The sequence below is a fragment of the Capra hircus genome, chromosome 2 (assembly GCF_001704415.2).
Source record: "Capra hircus breed San Clemente chromosome 2, ASM170441v1, whole genome shotgun sequence".
Lineage (NCBI taxonomy): Eukaryota > Metazoa > Chordata > Mammalia > Artiodactyla > Bovidae > Capra > Capra hircus.
The window spans coordinates 94,805,292-94,823,680 of NC_030809.1; the positions used below are offsets into that span (position 1 = coordinate 94,805,292).

At 37.5% G+C, this 18,389-nt stretch overlaps 1 protein-coding gene across 2 annotated transcripts in view; it reads left to right on the forward strand.

Moving 5' to 3' along the window:
- KCNJ3 (potassium voltage-gated channel subfamily J member 3) overlaps positions 680–18,389 on the forward strand; it is a 185,722-nt gene continuing 168,012 nt past the window's right edge. The window contains exons 1-2 of one of the 2 annotated variants that reach the window (XM_005676119.3): positions 680–1,876; positions 11,822–12,038. In XM_005676119.3, the coding sequence (XP_005676176.1) occupies positions 1,175–1,876; positions 11,822–12,038 (919 nt within the window). In that variant the 5' untranslated portion in view covers positions 680–1,174. The remainder of the gene's footprint in view (positions 1,877–11,821; positions 12,039–18,389) is intronic. The other variant, XM_005676120.3, reaches the window with a different exon arrangement.

Consider the following 18,389-nt stretch of genomic DNA (forward strand, 5'->3'; position numbering starts at 1 on the left):
GGGAAGGAAGAGGAAAAAGGCAGGCGCCGTGAAGCCGAGGAAAAGCTGGAGCCGCGCTGATATTTCACCTGAGAGTCTGACCCGAATCCCGAAGCTCAGACCCCCTTCAGCAGCACCTTTGTCGCCAGCCAGGAGAGCGCGGCGGTGCCTAGGAACCCTCGAGTCCCTCTCCCAAGTCTTCCCGTGACCGGTGCACCAGGATCCTCCCTGTGGGGGCCGCGCGGTGCCCCCAGGAAGGCGCGGAGCTTGGGGGACCGGCGTTGGCGCCCATCGTGGTGCGCGGGGAAAAGTGGAGGCGAGAAGAGCCTTGAGGGCAGAGTGCGAGGCCCTGCGGCCGCTGCCGCCCGCGGTGCCGCCTCCTGCCCTCTCCCTTCGGGTGAGTGCCGGGCGGTAGCGCACAGCCACGTCTCTGCCGGGCGCGGGGGCGGCCGGGGGGCGCGGGTGGCGCCCGCGGAAACTCCGCGGCCCGCGGACGGCAGGCGGACGCGTCTCTAGAGTCCGGAGAGGGGACTCTGAGCCGGGAGGACGTGGGTAGGGACTGCTGCACCCGTGCCCGGGCAGAGATGCCTTTAGGCGGGATTTGGGCCAAAAGATAGGAGGCGGGAGTGCCGGAGGGAGCCGGCAGCCGTCCCGGGGGGTGGGGGGGTGGCGGGCAAGCTGGGAGCGGCGGGGTGGGGGGGGAGGGTCTGGTCGGAGCAGGTAGTGCTGCTTGGGCAACCCGGCGAGTTGGCCGGTGGGGAGGAACACGCTGGTCAACTCGTTAATTTTAAAGCAGTCAGTTTGGGAGTGCGGCAGGATAGTCAGGGGGGTTGTGAGAAAGCGAGAGGTGGCCCCGGGATGCCGGTGGTGGGGGCAGAGAGGAGAAGCCTGGAAAAGCTTGGAGGCGAATTCGCGCTTGGGTTCGTGGTCCTCGCAGCCCTCCTGCCTTGAGTGTGGGAGAACACTTTTTTCGGTTTTAAGACTCAGCGTGGAGAGAAAGCCTCCGTCCCAGGGGAGGAGAGACGTCTGCGGGGGGCAGAGACCGCAGCTACCGCCGGGTGCGCCCCCCACCCCAGGCGCGCCGGCTTTGGTCCCCCCTTTCTCTCCCGCCCCCACCTCCTTATTGGTGCTGGTTTGCAGCGCTCGGCTCCTGCGCCTTCGCTTCGCGTTTGAATCTGGCTCGCCCCTCCGTATTATGTCTGCACTCCGAAGGAAATTTGGGGACGATTACCAGGTAGTGACCACCTCGTCCAGCGGCTCGGGCTTGCAGCCCCAGGGGCCGGGCCAGGGCCCGCAGCAGCAGCTTGTGCCCAAGAAGAAGCGACAGCGGTTCGTGGACAAGAACGGCCGGTGCAATGTCCAACACGGCAACCTGGGCAGTGAGACGAGCCGCTACCTCTCGGACCTTTTCACCACCCTGGTGGACCTTAAGTGGCGCTGGAACCTCTTCATCTTCATCCTCACCTATACAGTGGCCTGGCTCTTCATGGCGTCCATGTGGTGGGTGATCGCCTACACTCGGGGCGACCTGAACAAAGCCCACGTCGGCAACTACACGCCCTGCGTGGCCAATGTCTATAACTTCCCTTCGGCCTTCCTCTTCTTCATCGAGACTGAGGCCACCATCGGCTATGGCTACCGCTACATCACCGACAAGTGCCCCGAGGGCATCATCCTCTTCCTATTCCAGTCCATTCTCGGCTCCATCGTGGACGCCTTCCTCATCGGCTGCATGTTCATCAAGATGTCCCAGCCCAAGAAGCGCGCGGAGACCCTGATGTTTAGCGAGCACGCGGTGATCTCTATGAGGGACGGGAAACTCACGCTCATGTTCCGAGTGGGCAACCTGCGCAACAGCCACATGGTCTCCGCGCAGATCCGCTGTAAGCTGCTCAAAGTAAGTGCTATCCGCCCCCTCCCCACCTGGCGGCCGCCATTCCTCACGCTCGGGGGAATTAACCCACGTGAGAGCTATCCTCAGGCTCCTAGTCTGTCTTACGCTACAGGCAAACTTGTTTTTTCGGGGTGGAGGATGGGGCAAACAGAGTACAGTCGACAGTTCTGTTCTTTTCCCACCCATTCTCTTGCAGTTGTTTGTTTTATTCTTATTTATATTCATCGGACGTACTTGTATTGCTTTCTGGACACTTACGGAGTGGTGTTGGCTCCTGGACCTCTGAGGTACAGGAAGGCCCTGTTCACGTTCCTACCCCTGGCTCTTTTCCTCTTTAGAGAGATTTGAATTTGTTGTCAATACACCACTTCAGTAAACTTCAAGTAGTAAAACTGAACAGGCTTTTCGTCTGAAGACAAAAGGTGCTGAACTTGCCTCAATTTTCACCTAAGGCTTTATTTATTTATTTGTAGTTCTCTCTCTCCCTTCCTCCCCTCCCTAATAATATCAGCAAGTGAATTATTGCTTCAGACCCAATAACTCTGTGGTTATCTTTTTAACAAGTACACAGATGGGAGAAGCAGTTTATAAAGTGGGAAAAGTAACACCTGGTTGTTATCAATTTTTATTTTTACTAAATATTATCCTAGAGAAGTATTCTGTGAAAGCGGAGTGCCTTTCCATGCAGTGTTTTAAATTAATTTTATTCTTATTTGCTTGTTTCTGTGACGCCTTCGTCAATTACAGATTTCACCTGAAACTTCCTAGTATCTATTAAAGAAGATTGCTTCCTACCAACAGCCCTGTAAATGCTAAAAGAAATCGCTTCTGGAGTGATTTTTAAAGCAAGGTCCATCTAGTCGTTAGAGGGCACCACTACGAACAAGGAGAGAAGCCTACTCTGCTCACTAACCCAATTAGAGTGAGGGATACAAGCCCAGTTCTCTCTGTGTTATTTAGAGTTCATCTTTTTGAGGGATTCTCCTTAGTTTTCAGGTGTTCATAAACCAAGAAAGATGACCCCGATACAATCTCAACAATTTCTCTGAGATTGCATAGAAAGCTATTGCCCCATTCACAATTTAGCACTAATAAAATGAAAATCTAAAGTATTTAGGTTGACATTTTACCTTTGAGATCTCAATTCTACTTCCCAGGTCTATATGGTTTTATACAGCTTCAGTTTACATGGCAGTTAAAGTAGTACCACGTGCTTTTAAAAAGTTTGGCTCTTGTGTCTTTTTTATTATTCATTTATAAGGTCTTGCCCTAATTAGTTTTGACTATCTTGCTCAGTATGGTGTTAGAATTAAAGTAGCTCAGTTGTCCTGTCACTTCACATCATATGCATATTTCCTATGCTACAGACACTAAACACACAAATTGTGTGTAGCTTTCTGGAAACTTTTTAACCTAGTTCCAATGTATATGTTAATTAAGATAATTGTAAATAAGTAATTTGAGTAGATCATATTCTTTATAAAACTCCAACGAGCTGCATGTAATTTTAAAAACATTTTAACTTAGTGTATCCTGCTATGGACCACTGTTTGAACTGAGTTATTTGGATCAGGCTAAACATGCTGTAGACATGTTTGTTGTATGTGCCTGTTTCTATGTATAGAACGAGATACATAACCTCTCTTTTAGGTTAAGTGTACTGAGAACATTTTGTAAATATATTGCAAAAGTCTCTATCGTGGAAGCCATGTTTGTGTGTCACTTTGAGATTCTTACTGAAGAATAGTTTACCATATTGATTGCTCTACTAGAAATTAAAAATTAGACCTTAAAGATCAGTTATTACTATTCTGTAGTTTTTCAAACACATAAATACATTTATTAAAACAAATATCTTTTTAAGGAAGCATATTTAGATGTTTTTAGATTGATCAGAAGTCAAATAAATGTAATTAATATACATAGCATGTTTTGGTTATTGTTTTTGCTTTTTACAAAGTTATAGTGAATCAGAAGCCCCCAGTCTAGTGGTTCAGGATGCTGATAGTGATTTTTCTGCATGAGACCATGTAGCGCACGTACTGTAAGAAGTATCTTTATTAAAAAAATAGATTTCTAGTGTTGGCAAATTTGGAGCAAGGTGCTATATTAACACAAGGTGATTAAAAACATCTAATTAAAACAATATATATACTATTAAAATTCTTTACTTTTGATATGTTGGGAAGACGTCAGGGTTAAAAGTAAAATTGATTGGCATGTTGTGTCAGTTTATCTCTAAACAAAATTATGATGAAATTCTGTCCTGATTTTTTTGTGAAGGGAGAGCGTTGATGAGTGGCAACTCTTCATCCAGTCACTTACTGTAGTTTGCCTGAATTTGATTTGTCCAGTAGCCATGGTGACTAAAATGAATTCTCAGAGTTCTTGTTATTTCCTTAGACTTCATTAAAAAGAAGCCATGTTTTATTGGGAAAATGATAACATTCAGCAAAATTAGAGGGAAGATTTGCCTTTAGTAAATGACTCTTATTTTCTCTTAGGGACTGAGATGAAGTGACCCAAAGCAGCCAAATATATTTTTAAAGTGAAGCTATATCAAAAGCTTAAAGCAATAATATTTTGATGTTAGTCTTATGCATTCTTATTAAATATTATATACATTTCAGTTTCTTCTCTTAACCCATGTTTGACATTTTAAATGTAAAATTTATATATCTTTAATACAAAGAAATACATAGATTTTTAAGGCAACAAAAGCTCAATATTTAACAATAGTTATTATAGTCTGTATGAGTTCTTCCTATTACCTAATTTAATTTCATTTTTATTTTTTTCTATTGCTGTTTTCTTGTTTGCTGAATAAAGCCTATTGTAAATATTAATGTAAGAATTCTATTTGATGATTGTAAAGCGCTTTCTATTCTTGCAAAGACAGTAAGAACATTCACGTGGCTTTCTAGTCCTCGCCACTATGAGGTTTTTCATGCATTTTTGGGGGTTCTCTTTCTTGATGTAAGTTTTTTATACTTTTTCTGCTTAATTATTAACTGTTGTTAACTTACATGAAAGCAAATTTTATTTCAACTCTATCTGTATTTTCTGAGCTTGCAACTTCTGAAATTTATTTTGATATTTAAATATAGATCTTCCAACTTTATGCTTGGAGTGATCAGTTCTTTTCTACTTAGGAAAAAATGAAAGTAGATTAAATAAAAATTTTAGAATATAATTGGAAATTATTCTTTAAAATTTATAATATTATTATAAATACAGCTATAGGAAGCTCTTTTAAGATGAGTGGTCTTTCTCTTTTCCTCTTTTCATCCCCATATTGATGTTTTGTTTGAATTTTCAGTTTATTTTAGCTGTCTTTGTACAAAAATCTAAAATATGGGAACTAATGAATGGCACAGTTGTGTTAAGTTAACATAACATCCACTTTAAAATTTTAATAAAAATGCCTGAGTTAGGGAGTTGAGACTAATGGTTGATACATTGGACCTTGTAATTTAGTGTTGGATTAAAAGGATTTGGAAATCTCACTCCTTCCCGCAAATCTAATACTAAAGGTTGACTGCCCCAGACTTCCATCTTAATAGGGAAAGATTTAAACTTTTTGATGCCTCATGTAAGAGCTTGCACACTTACTGTGCAAAAGCCGTTATACTTACATGTATACATGTGTATATGTGTGTGTATGTATAGATACTCAGTCAAACCTTGTTTACATAAAGTAAACATAAAATCAACTATTGTTAGATACTTAATTTAAAATCAAGTGGTAAGGATATTTTTTTCTCATGGAAATATAATTTTATTTTTTCATATTTTTATTCATGGAAAATAGTCATCATCTTTCTTTCCTAGGATGTCAGCTATGTAACCCTTAAACTCTCACTTAGTGAAAAGTAACGGCTCCCAATTATCTTTTAATATATCACTTATATTATTTTTATAGTCATGTTTTCTGTTCTCCATTTATATGGATACTCAAAATTGGATGTTATCTGGTTTCCTCATATGATTGTGATCCAGTGCAGATGCTATAAAAAACAAAATTGAATCTGCAAAACTAATAAGCTCTTCATTCTCTTCATATGGCTTAATCTTTTAACCACAGTGATTCCTGGACCATATAATTCGTGATTTTTTTTTCATATATTTATTAGTTTGTCTTCATTCTATACCTTGCACTTAAATGTAATTATGATTTTTGACTCTATATGACCCTGTTTTATATGACTGACTCTTTTCCCCAGTTGATCTTGGCCAGGTTGCACTTTAGTTTTAATCTTGAGATTATTAGTCATCTCTTTTAAATAAAATAATTCACAAATGAATACCTATTAAAAAACACTCTTCTCCTGAACATTATACATGTGGCTAGTAAAAAGATTCAAGGAGTCTAAGACTGAGTACCCCAGAACTCTTGGGCTAGATCTTAATGTCAGTGAGTTTTTTTTAGGTGGGTTTATTATATCTTATTAAAAAAGTAAAGTTCTTATTTAGCCTAGCTTTACTTTCTCTGACACAAGTACAATAATTCTGTAATAGGTATAGAACTTGGGTTCCTTTTAAAGACTATAATTCTTCTTCTTCTTTTAAATAGTAGTAATATGTTGTTTTGTTTGTTTTTTATTTTTAATATGGTTCCTGTAAAGTACAGGGTGGCTTGTGCTTGGGGGAATACAGCATGAACAGAAATAAGGACATAAAGACCCACAAATACACAGCAGTAGGTAAGAACAAATGAAGAGAAGCAGGGAAAAACACTTGATAGATTTGAGGGTGTTTGGTGAGTAGGAGGACAATGTGCAAGTAGGGTTACAAATCTCATCTACAGTTATTATTATAAATTCCATAAAAAGTGCCCAAAGAATTATAAAGCTGTTCTTTCATTTGAATGGAATAAAAGCCTCACAAAAATTTATTACAAGATAAATTACATTCCATTCTATAAGTTACTTTCTTTAAAAAAAAATAAATGTATTTTTATGGGATAATTGGCTTAGCATTAAAAACATCTTTGTTTTAGGTTTGATGTTGGTCATATTTTTTCCACCTGAGTATTGATGGGATTTCAAACTTAAGGAGTAAAAAATGTACAATTGTAGTTTATCCAGATGAAATTCTAGGTCCATACTTTCCTCTGCCTGACTCTAATTTTGGTTTGATCCCAGAAGCATTGCCAGAACAGCTTTGAGTCACAAGACATTGTTGTTCTTTATCTTTGTACCTGCTTTTGGCTCATTTCCTAATTTTAGATTCCACATGGCACCCTGACGTCATTGCGTTTAATTTTCTAACTTCAGCATATATTCAACATATACATAGACACACACATATTCCATTTAAAGAGAAGTGAAATTTCAGATAGAATAGTGGAGAGATGGTAGGCAAGAAGAGCCACCCTCTCCATCTTCACCTACTTTGTTCTCTTTTCCTTTCTGAACCACTGGCCCTCATTGCCTTTTCCAATGGAGACATGTGAAAGGTGGTAGAGGGTAGAACTAGTCTTAGAGTATGATAAAGGTGCATCTTACATGTCAGATGTTAGTGATTAAATGTTTTCTTTCTTTTTTCCCCAGATTCCCCTTGCTCGCCTCTGAGCTAGGAAAGGGCACAATAGTTATAATTACAACACAGTTATGGGTTAGAGAGATGGGAGAAAGAGCAAAGAGATTGATTGTGTTGGTAAAGTTTGTCCATGTTGAATGAATGTTGGCAACTGACCACAAATTTCCCAGAAGGAGAATGAATAAATGTGGATCTGGTTATGCCAGGGGCAGTTGTAACTGTATCCCAGAGCAGTGTGTGTGTGTGTATGTATGTGTGTGTGTGTCTTTGGATATGTACTCAGCAAGTCTTTCACTATAATAAGAAAGGTATTTGTCTGTAAAGTACATGACCACGATAATCCCTTCCAAGCATCTGTGATTTTTGATTCTTTTTTCACCTATAGTCAGAATTTGTAATTGATTATCTTGCAGCCCTTTTTGGACTCTAAGGGAGTTCAAAGTCATTTGACATTAGCTGCTTCTTTGAAATGAGTACTTGTGACTATAAAATGAGTCACAAACCTTAAGTTCTAGACAGATTCATGTGACTTCTGACTGAAGTATATATAACAGAAATTATATATTTCAGTAATAATATTTTATTACAAAGAATAACTTTATTGCCAAAATCTAAACTGTATAAAATAATTTCAAATATCTATGATATTCTACTTATAATTTATTTGAACAAAACACTTAAACAAACTTTATGCCTTAGATTTCCTTGATTTTTCTCTTAATTCCCAGAATTTTCGATATGCAACCAATCAGAAAAGCTTTAAAATTTCAAAGAGATCTTTATTTCCTTTTGAAAAGTTATTCTATACAAATGAAAATAAAAGTTATATGGAAGTCATTCTGCAGTCCTAGTGTTTTCAAATTATGTTCTAAATTTTAAAGAATTAACTAATTTTCCATGAGCTGTTTTTCATTCTACCTTTCCCCCACTTACTGCTCCAATAGTTTCAAGACTCTAAGTGATTATTTCATCAAGTAAAGTCAACCTCAGAAATTTTAATAATTTACCACATTAATCTTAACCCTCAGCAGGTGTTTCGAATTAATTTTTTGATTTTGACTGTATCTGTTTACATATTTTTACACAAAAGTGACCATGACTCTGTGTTCTCTTTGGAATTAGGAGGCTTATAGAGCTAAAATACCATGCAGACTAGGTACAAACTGCTCTACTAATGAAAGATTCTTCTTTTATCATAATTCTTAAGATAACATAATACATTAGGGTTAAATAGGTTTTCCCCTAAATTTTTTCTGCCTATTATCATTTCTGAGTGAAATACAGTAACTGTTATATAAATAAGATTATTAGAAATAGATGAAATATTATTGCTACTAATTTATCACATACTCAAGGTACAGATCATAGTTTAACTTTATAAAGGCACCTACCTAACCTCTTTTTTCTTTGTGTTTCGCATGTATGTATTACAATTCCTTGAGGAAAAATTCTCAAACTCCAGTTATACAAGTTGTATCATAGGCTTTTTTACCCCCCTTGCTCCAGAAAATCTCTAGAATTGCACCAGAATTAGAAAATCCTAGATTAGAATTCCTTGTAAGCCTAGAATAGAATGAGCCTGCTTCTAAAGAGATATTTGGTAGGCATATATCAGTTTCTGGAATATTGTATTTGGCTGAGCATTGATAAGATAACCTTGCTCTTGCCAGGAGCTCTGACTTCAAACAATTCCAGTTCTACAAGCACCTGCCAATCCCATCCCAACCTTTAAATAGAACAGCTTTCCTTTTAATTCACAGTGATTAATAGGCTTCCCCCAGTCTACTACAAAGTCAGAGAAGCAAACAGAAATTAGTGAGGTAAGCGTATTGATAGCTAAAATATCTCTTAACCAAACAAAATGGAAGAAGACTTGAAAGATAAAATTGTGGATATATGTAGTACCTCAGATTCATTTAAAAAAAGGTTTAGGTTTTCCCACTGGGAAATAATTTTCAATGAATGTGCAGAGAATTTCACTTATCTAAGAAAGATGTAATTGTGAAAAACTTTATTCAGTGAAATGAAGTATTACTTTCCCTATAGTATCACAAAATGAATGCAGTTAACTTCGTTTAGGCCAAGACTTAGGATATAAAGCATTTGGAGGAGGGTATAGGCATAATTTTGAGTATATGGAACACATTTTTAAAATCAGAAGATAACGTGGAGTCTGAATGGAATAGATTCATGCATATTTAAGTGTAAATTACCTCCATATGAATTAACTGCTTTGCTAAAAATAAGATATTTCTTGTTCTAGGTTGGCGTTTTCCTGATAGCCAGTCTGTTTCTAGGCCACTTCTTTTCATGGGTTGTAGAATGAGCAGAGAATACGAAGCTAATAGCTTACTCTGAGAATGAGGCACATGTATAAATAACAGATATATGAGTGAGGGAGATGAATTTCAGTCTTGGTGTATTATATAAAAGTAAGAAAAATATATGTTCTTTAGGGGAAATTATTTTAAAATGAATGGGAAAGTGAGCTTAAAATTATATTTGTGAATGTTTTTATTTCATGCAGAAAAAGCGGAGCTTAGAATAGTTGGTAAAATGACCCAAATTCTGATATTAACTATAAATGTCAGAATACCACCTTGTGTTTATATAGCACCTGTTTCTTAGTAGGTGGGAGAACAATGACCCAGGATTTTTGCTTTTCATTTTGCTTTGTATTTAGCTTTTGCTGCATAATCAATATAACTATACAACTGTATACTTGGAAAGATACTGGTCTCATCTGTATTTTACCAATTTGAGAATATATACTGAAAGATAAGTGAGTTCTGTTGGCTTAGAAATGATTAGTTTTCTCCAACATTGGTTGTTAGAGCTGCTGTTTTTATTTTTGCACCATTAGGTTTTGCTGTGTGTGTGTGTGTGTGTGTTTTTTTTTTTTTTCCCCTTGTCAGTAATCATTTTCTTCTTCTTTTTAAAAATTTAATCAACTACTCCTAGGGCAGAGAAGAAAAATAGTCTCCGTCTTTTCATTGGATGTTTTTCCTACTCAAAACTCCTGAGTATCACTAATTACAAAGTAGCTTCATTAACTGACTAGCTTTGTTTTTAAGAATCTGCAATTTCTGCTATAACAATTTGTCACCAACTTTAAAGTCTTGGTTCTATTTTGCTATGGAGGGCAGCTTACTATATACCATAGTTCTTAGTGTTTTCAGGCTCATTTACAAAACCTTTGTCTTTTCCGGAACTCTAAGAGGAAAGACTCTGTCTTCAATATACTGATTCATTGGACAGACCAGTGTTATGGAGTCTGTTTTGTTTAATAAATTAGCTTTGCAAAGAGTCTCTTAAAATATATTGGATTCTTCGAAACCCCATTTGACCAGCAGCAAGCCTCCCTCCACCCTGATTTTTCTGTATGCAGCTGCTTAACCCAGCTTTTAATTTATCAGCATCAGCATATAAACCTAAATATTTGCCTTTTGTGGTCCTTGTAAGTTAGATAGGGAATACGAATATGGAAAGACCAGAGATGGAAAATGAATAGAAAAGGGAAATAAGTTTATTTTCGTGACTTGCTAATTGTTTATAATCCTGTGTTTAGTTTTTTTTCACATGTAAGCAGTTTGTTGAATTAACCTTTTCAGTGATTTTATTGAATGCCACTGTCTTACAAAAATTTTAGTAAGCTATAGGTTTGTCTAATACAGATATTTTAAACTACATTTTGACTTAAATTCATTTGAGCATAAATTTTCACTATTTTTACAATTCATTAAATAGGTAGAGAAATGAACAACTTTAATGCAGCTATTTAGTAGTAGTTCGAAAACCACTAGTTAACAGCATCTGCCTTTCTTTTTATTATGTGAGCTGTTGTGTACATAACATTATTTAATATGATAACATCTTCACTATCCTATTCTAGTTTATATCTATTTATTACTTTTCAAAGGTCCTGGAAAAATAAATTATTATACTTGCTTTGTAATAATGCAGTAAATCTGTTTTTAAATTATGATCAACCTTTTATCTTTAACTAACTCCGTAAGAATTGCCTGCTTATATGCTTTGAGAGGAAGAAACATCTGGCATGCAGTGTGTTATCATTTAGTGATTTATGTCAAGCCATAGCACATGTACAGTTAGTTCCACAGTTTGTGCTAACAGCCATTGTTGGACCAGGCGTTTCTCCAAAGCTCATGAGTTAGGGAGTGGTAATTATAGTAAGTCGTATATTATAAATAATGCATGTATGTTCCACATGAGTTATGTGGGATTTCGGCCCATTTGCTAGAACATAGCTGCATAATGATTTGTTTGGATTTTGTTGCAGATGATTGATAGTGCAGAATGTTGGCAATAATGTAAATTACTGTTGGGCTTCCTTGCAAATTTCAGTACAAGTGGTGATTTCTTCTCTTTTTCTGTGTGCTTGTCTAGTCTCGGCAGACACCTGAGGGTGAGTTCCTTCCCCTTGATCAACTTGAACTGGATGTAGGTTTTAGTACAGGGGCAGATCAACTTTTTCTTGTTTCCCCCCTCACGATTTGCCACGTGATCGATGCCAAAAGCCCCTTTTATGACCTATCTCAGCGAAGCATGCAAAGTGAACAGTTCGAGATTGTCGTCATCCTAGAAGGCATTGTGGAAACAACTGGTGAGTAAAAACATAGCTATGCCATCAAATTTCTTTATTCCATAATAACTTTATATTACATGCATAATACCTCTCATAGATTGGGCTAAATGTCTCAGCTCGCAAATGAAAGTAATGATTTGTCTGTTATTTCTTTGTAACATTCAGTTGATACTGCTTTGAAAATGAAGATTTATTGTTGTGATGATTGCATGTGTAATGTTAACTCAGAAGTACTTACTGCAAGACAAAAAAGGGAACTGAGATGACTCCTAGAAACGGTTATGATGTTCTAGTTTAATTGTGGAGTTGGATTTCCTATAATCATATTTTTTAAAAGGTTTAAGGTTAAAATAAATTCAGGGCAATTAGTGAGCAGCCTGAACTCAGCAGGCATATTCTTGCCTTAGGGATGGTGATTCGGGTGTCACTGATAGAGCTTTGATATGCTACTAAGTGCAGCCTCAGTGGAAAATTCCCTGTGTGTACATGTGTATGTGTGTGTGTGTGTGTGTGTGTGTGTGTGTGTGTGTGTGTGTGTGTGCTAAAGCAGCATTTTAATTTCAAAGTAGGTCAGTAGATTTCCCCAGCTGAACCTTGACCAAAAATTTTTAAAGAAGATAATTTCTTCCTTTTCTGCTTGGCGATAGCTAGCTGTGTGCTGTATGTTTTTCTTTAAGATGCAATGTTGGTAATGCTGAGAATACTCACAATTTGCTACTCTCTGAGGAGAACAAGGTTGGCAAAAGAAAAATAACAGTAAATCAGAGTATATTATTTGGGACCTAAGCATTGCCGGTTGGTTCGCAATCTGCTGGGTGCTTGAGACTAACAATGGAATATCTACATAGTTAAATCTATCTGTCTGTCTCTCTTGAATTTTATCCTTGCTACAAATAGTGAGAAAGCAGAAATATTTTCACTTTCCATTTTTTTTCTGCCAATATCTTTCTAGTCATCTTAAAGTGCTAGTTATTATGTATAAACTATAGCACTGAAAGTTTTAATAACACCGGCAATAACATAGATGCATTCAAGCCTTATGTCAAGGTAGATGTTACATAAGGAAAGAATCTCCCACCTTGACATAAAGCTTTGTCCAAGGAGCAGGGTGAGGTAAGCCATTGTAATATTATAGATCTGCTACATAGTACATATTTGAAATGTGGGCAAGAGACTTAATCTCTAGAAACTTCTTTCTCTTCTCTCTAAAAGGAGAAAGATATAATAATCACCTTGAAGCTACTTGTTGTATTACTATTATTTTGTTAACATTAGTGCTTTACTTTAAAATTTAAGGTTTGGCGGACAATGAGTAAAGACTTAATTCATCAATCTTTATCTGGAATTTGATTTCTGTGGACAATTTTATGGTTTAAATTCTCTAGATTTTTAACTTACAATTGAAATCATGTAATAGTATATTTAAAAAAATATATTGATACATGATTAAACCAATCTGTAAAAGCTTCTAGTTCAAGAAATCTTTAAATTTCAGTTTTATTCGCCTCATTTATTGAAGTAATAATATATTGTTAGCGCTTAAACAGCAGATGGTTTTTATTGATTTGTTTTTATAGCATATGGTTCTACTTTTGACACAGCTGGTTATTGTTTATTAATTGATTATTATTCTAATCACTGCCACAGTGAAGTTTCTGTTTCACTAGACAGTCTCAGAAACATTTCACTAGTTCTTTCTGCCCTATCTGTCCATTCATCCATTTTCCCCTGCTTATCTCTAGTTAGTGTGTACCTCTTAAGAATGAGAAAATTCTTTTACAAAATCACAATGTAATTAAGAAGAAAAATCAGAAATTAGACAGTGATAGAGTACTATTACTTAGCTCATAGGCTACCTTCAGTTGCTTTGCTATCAGTGGTTTAGTAATTTCCATCCTGGCTATTTTTTCCTGGTTCAACATCAGTTTAAGGATTATGCCCTTATTTGTTTGTCTTCTCAGTCTCAAGATGGAATAGTTCCTCAACCTTACTCTGTGTTCTTGACCTTGATGTACTTGAAGTATAAAGGCCAGGTATTTAGTAGGAAGTCTCTCAACTTGGATTTGTCTGAGCCTTCCTTATTCATTAGTTCTTTCAAATTTTGACTTCTACATGGGCATCTTAAGGGAATACTAAAGCAGACTGTTTTTTAAAATACTCATATGTGTTCTTGACTGAACTGATGTGTCTCCATCAGATTTCAGAGGACCATGGTTAGTAAATGATATTCTACATAAAGTAATTTGGAGTTTTGTAACATTAAATTATTCATTAGGACTGTAGATTTCATTTTAACAATTTCTCCCTTCTCCTTTTTGAAAAATAATGAACTGGCAGAGAGTACTTTCCACAGAAAATGTGAAAACTTGACTAGAAACTGAATTTATTTAGAGATTGCCTTTCATGGAGAAAAGAATAAAGTCTACCTCATCTTAACCTCTTAACTAAGCCTGTTTTCTAGATCCAATATAGCAAGAAAAATAGCAAAACATTACTCATAATTTATACATGTTATTTCATGGAAAATTTATCTGACATTTTGTTTGTATATATGCCCTAACTAATTAAATCATGTACTGTTCAAACTCTGTAAAATCTGTCTATATTCTCAGACCTTCCTGAGTCTGGTAAAAATATCATAAACATTCTTATGTCCATATGATCATTTAAAATTATACTGAGATTTATTTAGATTCATTTTTCAGGATGTTTCCTCCTTTATCCTTTCATTCATAATACTTTCTCATAATAGTTATTTGCTTAGAATAAGGCAAATATGATCTTTGGGGATGTTTTGAACATCAGTAATACCATTTTTTTAATATTATGACCCTGCTTATATGCATCCTGCTTATATGCAGAGTGTTCTTTGGAAGGACTGATGCTAAAGCTGAAACTCCAATACTTTGGCCACCTCATGCAAAGAGTTGACTCTTGGAAAAGACTCTGATGCTGGGAGAGATTGGGGGCAGGAGGAGAAGGGGACGACAGAGGATGAGATGGCTGGATGGCATCATCGACTCGATGGACATGAGTTTGAATGAACTCCGGGAGTTGGTGATAGACAGGGAGGCCTGGTGTGCTGCAGTTCATGGGGGTCACAAAGAGTCTGACACAGCTGAGTGACTGAACTGAACTGAATACCATTTTAGCTCCAGTGTTTCTGTTTTTGTTTTACAGGCTTGTGACTAACTGTTTACCCAGTGTAACTTTTCATCAACTTAACATTAAACCACTAAGATTTTTTTAAATCACTCATTCATTCACTGGATAAATATATGAATACATGCTCTGTACTTGGAAAACATTTGAAATTCTGTCAATATAAAGCTTGCTTCCCAGTCTTAGGTTGACAGTCAGGAAAGGTCTCTCTGAGAAGGTGATAACAAAGTGGAGACTTGCCTGTCAAGAAGGACCTTCTGGGCCTGTCTGGAGGAGAGCACAGCAGAGGCTGAGAAGCAACTGGTACAAGGATCCTGAGTCAGGAACTAACCTGACTAATTCCAGGAACTAAAAGAAGGAGGTGGTGGTTAGGGTAGAGTGAGCAATGTGGAGTGTGGAGTGAAAAGTCAGAGAGGTGAGGGGCACCTCTACATGACAGACGATTTTATTGCATTGCTACAGCAAGTGCTGGGATTTGATTCAAAAGCAAAGCCTGCATTGAAATGCTAAGTAGTAAATTAGTAATCTCAAACTCTATATAACTAACAAAAAGCTTTTTTTCATATAAACTGGATTGCATGCAGTTTACTTAAAAACAAGTGACCCCAGTGCCTAGGGAATGTATTAAACTTTTGACAGTTTTTGTATTAATAGTACTAAACTTATAGCCTTTACCCCCCCAACACAAGCACACCATTGCTCACTTGGCTGCAGTCCTCTGATGAGAATCTTCTGATGTCATTTGGTTTTTGCCTCTTTTCTGTAGTCACAGTGGGAGTGGTGGTGGTGATGGGAGGGGGAAAGGGTGGAAAATTAGAAGCTTTCTCATTTCCTTGAGAGTCTCAGCTTCCAGCTCAAGACTCACAAATAATTACTTTCCCCACCTCCTTGGAAATACTCCTCAGTGATCAGGTTCAGGGATGCTGCCTTGCTTGCTTCTAATGAGCTGGTCTTTTACTTCCATCAAGGAACAGAACATCCACCTCTTCATGAATAACCTCTGCTTCTTGGCTCACATAGCAAATTTCTAAACATAGGTTACCTCCAACTCTTGCTCTCTTTGCTGCTTCTCCCAGGAGGGAGAGCACTGCTAGCAGCAAACAGCATTGCAGATTTGGCTCATTAGAACTCGATGCTTTCAAACTTCAATCTGCTCTCCACTGCTGTTTGGCAGTCTTCTTAATTGTCTTTTCTGCACTCCCAGGCTCTGTCCCCATGGGATCTATTTTAGCCCTTTTCTCTCTTTCCATGCCCCTAGTCCCAGCTGTCCTATGCCTTAGCACACTGTATTTCCATCTAGTCTATCAAAAAGAATGTGACGCTTCAATTTGGATACATTTTTTTTGCCCTCTTTGTCTATTTCTCATGACTATCTTCTCTTTTTCTTTGCTGGTGTCTATGGGTAAAATGTCTTTATTCTTCTTCAAAACCATCTCCTTTATTATTATATTTATTACCTGTGACTCAAGTGCCAATACTTATCATACCTAATACTTGAAATAACTGACTCTTATTTCTCTCAAATGTGTTCCAATGTTTTCTTGATGAAAAACATAATCCAATTATTTATTCCTTTATACTCAAGGTTCTTTCTGGAATTCAGAGACATCACATTCTCTCTCTCCTTCTTTTTTGTTTCTTCTAAATGTTATTTTCCAGTTGTTCCTTATAACCTGTATGACTGCCTCTCCCTGTATTTTTTCCTGGATCGCTGCCCTTCCCTTCTTTCCTTTTGAATCAAACTACTTGATTTTTTTTGAATGAATCCACAAAGTACTTTCAAGTCCGTTATTTCTCTTATCTCCAGCTATGAGAAGGAAATGGCGACCCACTCCAGTATTCTTGCCTGGAGAATCCCATGGACAGAGGAGCCTGGGAAGCTACAGTTCATAGGGTCGCAAGAGTTGGACACGACTTAGCAACTAAACTGCTTTATGAAGTCTCCCACCAGCCTTACACATGCCATCAATTTCCAGGACATTCTACTCAGATGTCACTTTTTTGATTCAGAGTCAACTTGTCTAAATACAAAGTAATCATCTTATCCTCAAATTACATCCTCATCTGGAAAGTTTCTCCCTTTTAATCATGGCTGTTTTATCCAAGATCTCTTCCCTTTTCTTCTGTTTTAAAAATTATCCAATTAAATCATTTCAAAAATATCTATTGAGTACCTGTTACAGGCTAAACAATATTCTAGACTCTGGGGACATGTTAACAAAACACAATTCCTGTTATAATCACATGTGGAAATCAGACAATAAAATGAAGAAGTGCCTCGTTGAGAATGTTAGAAAATAAATGCTATGGAAAAAAAATAAGAAAACAAGGCAAGAGAGATTAGAGTTGTAGGGAAGTCAGGGTAGGCTGCAATGAGAAGATGACGTTTAAGTCCAAACACAGTGCCTTGAGTAAAGCAAATCCCTTTTCTTTGAAAGGGATTCTGGATAGAGCTTCAGCAATTGTAAGTGCTCCAAGAGAGCCGGTAACTGGCTTCTGCTCTCTCTCAGTGATGTTTCTTAATTCAACTCTTCCTGTTTAAGTTCACTTCTAAATCACAGTAGTTGTCTCAGGAATGGATTTAGTATTTGCTTACATGGAGACTGTACATTGAATGGTTGCTTGGTGAATTTGCTTCAACACTGCTATCATAATAAACCTGGGCTCAAAAAGCCCTAATGCATGTGTTCCTTCCTAAGAAAATTAGGCTGCTCTGCTTCCTGTAATGTCCATACACTGATGCTCCCTTTTTCTCCTATATCTGCGATAATACCATTTTCAGAGAGCATTTCTGTCTTTTCCTACATGGTATGAGAACTGCCATATTTATTTAGTTATCCCTGGACTCTGTAGTCCATGTGCTTTCCTTTAATAACTCATTTAAAATGCTGTTTTACTTTCTTATTATGAAAGGGCTATTAAATGCATTGTCATTATAGAAAAAAATTAAAAATGCAAATATGCAAAATAAAGACTTTATTTTCAGCTACTGTACAGTTAATGTACAGATCATTAACCTTTTGAGTGTGTGTATTCAGGTATATTGTTATTAAACATATGCTGTTTTATAATGTTCTTTTTGTGTAATATGTGTTTAACATCTCTCATGTCAAATTACGAAGAAGGCAATGGCAACCCACTCCAGTACTCTTGCCTGGAAAATCTCATGGACTGAGGAGACTGGTAGGCTGCAGTCCATGGAGTCGC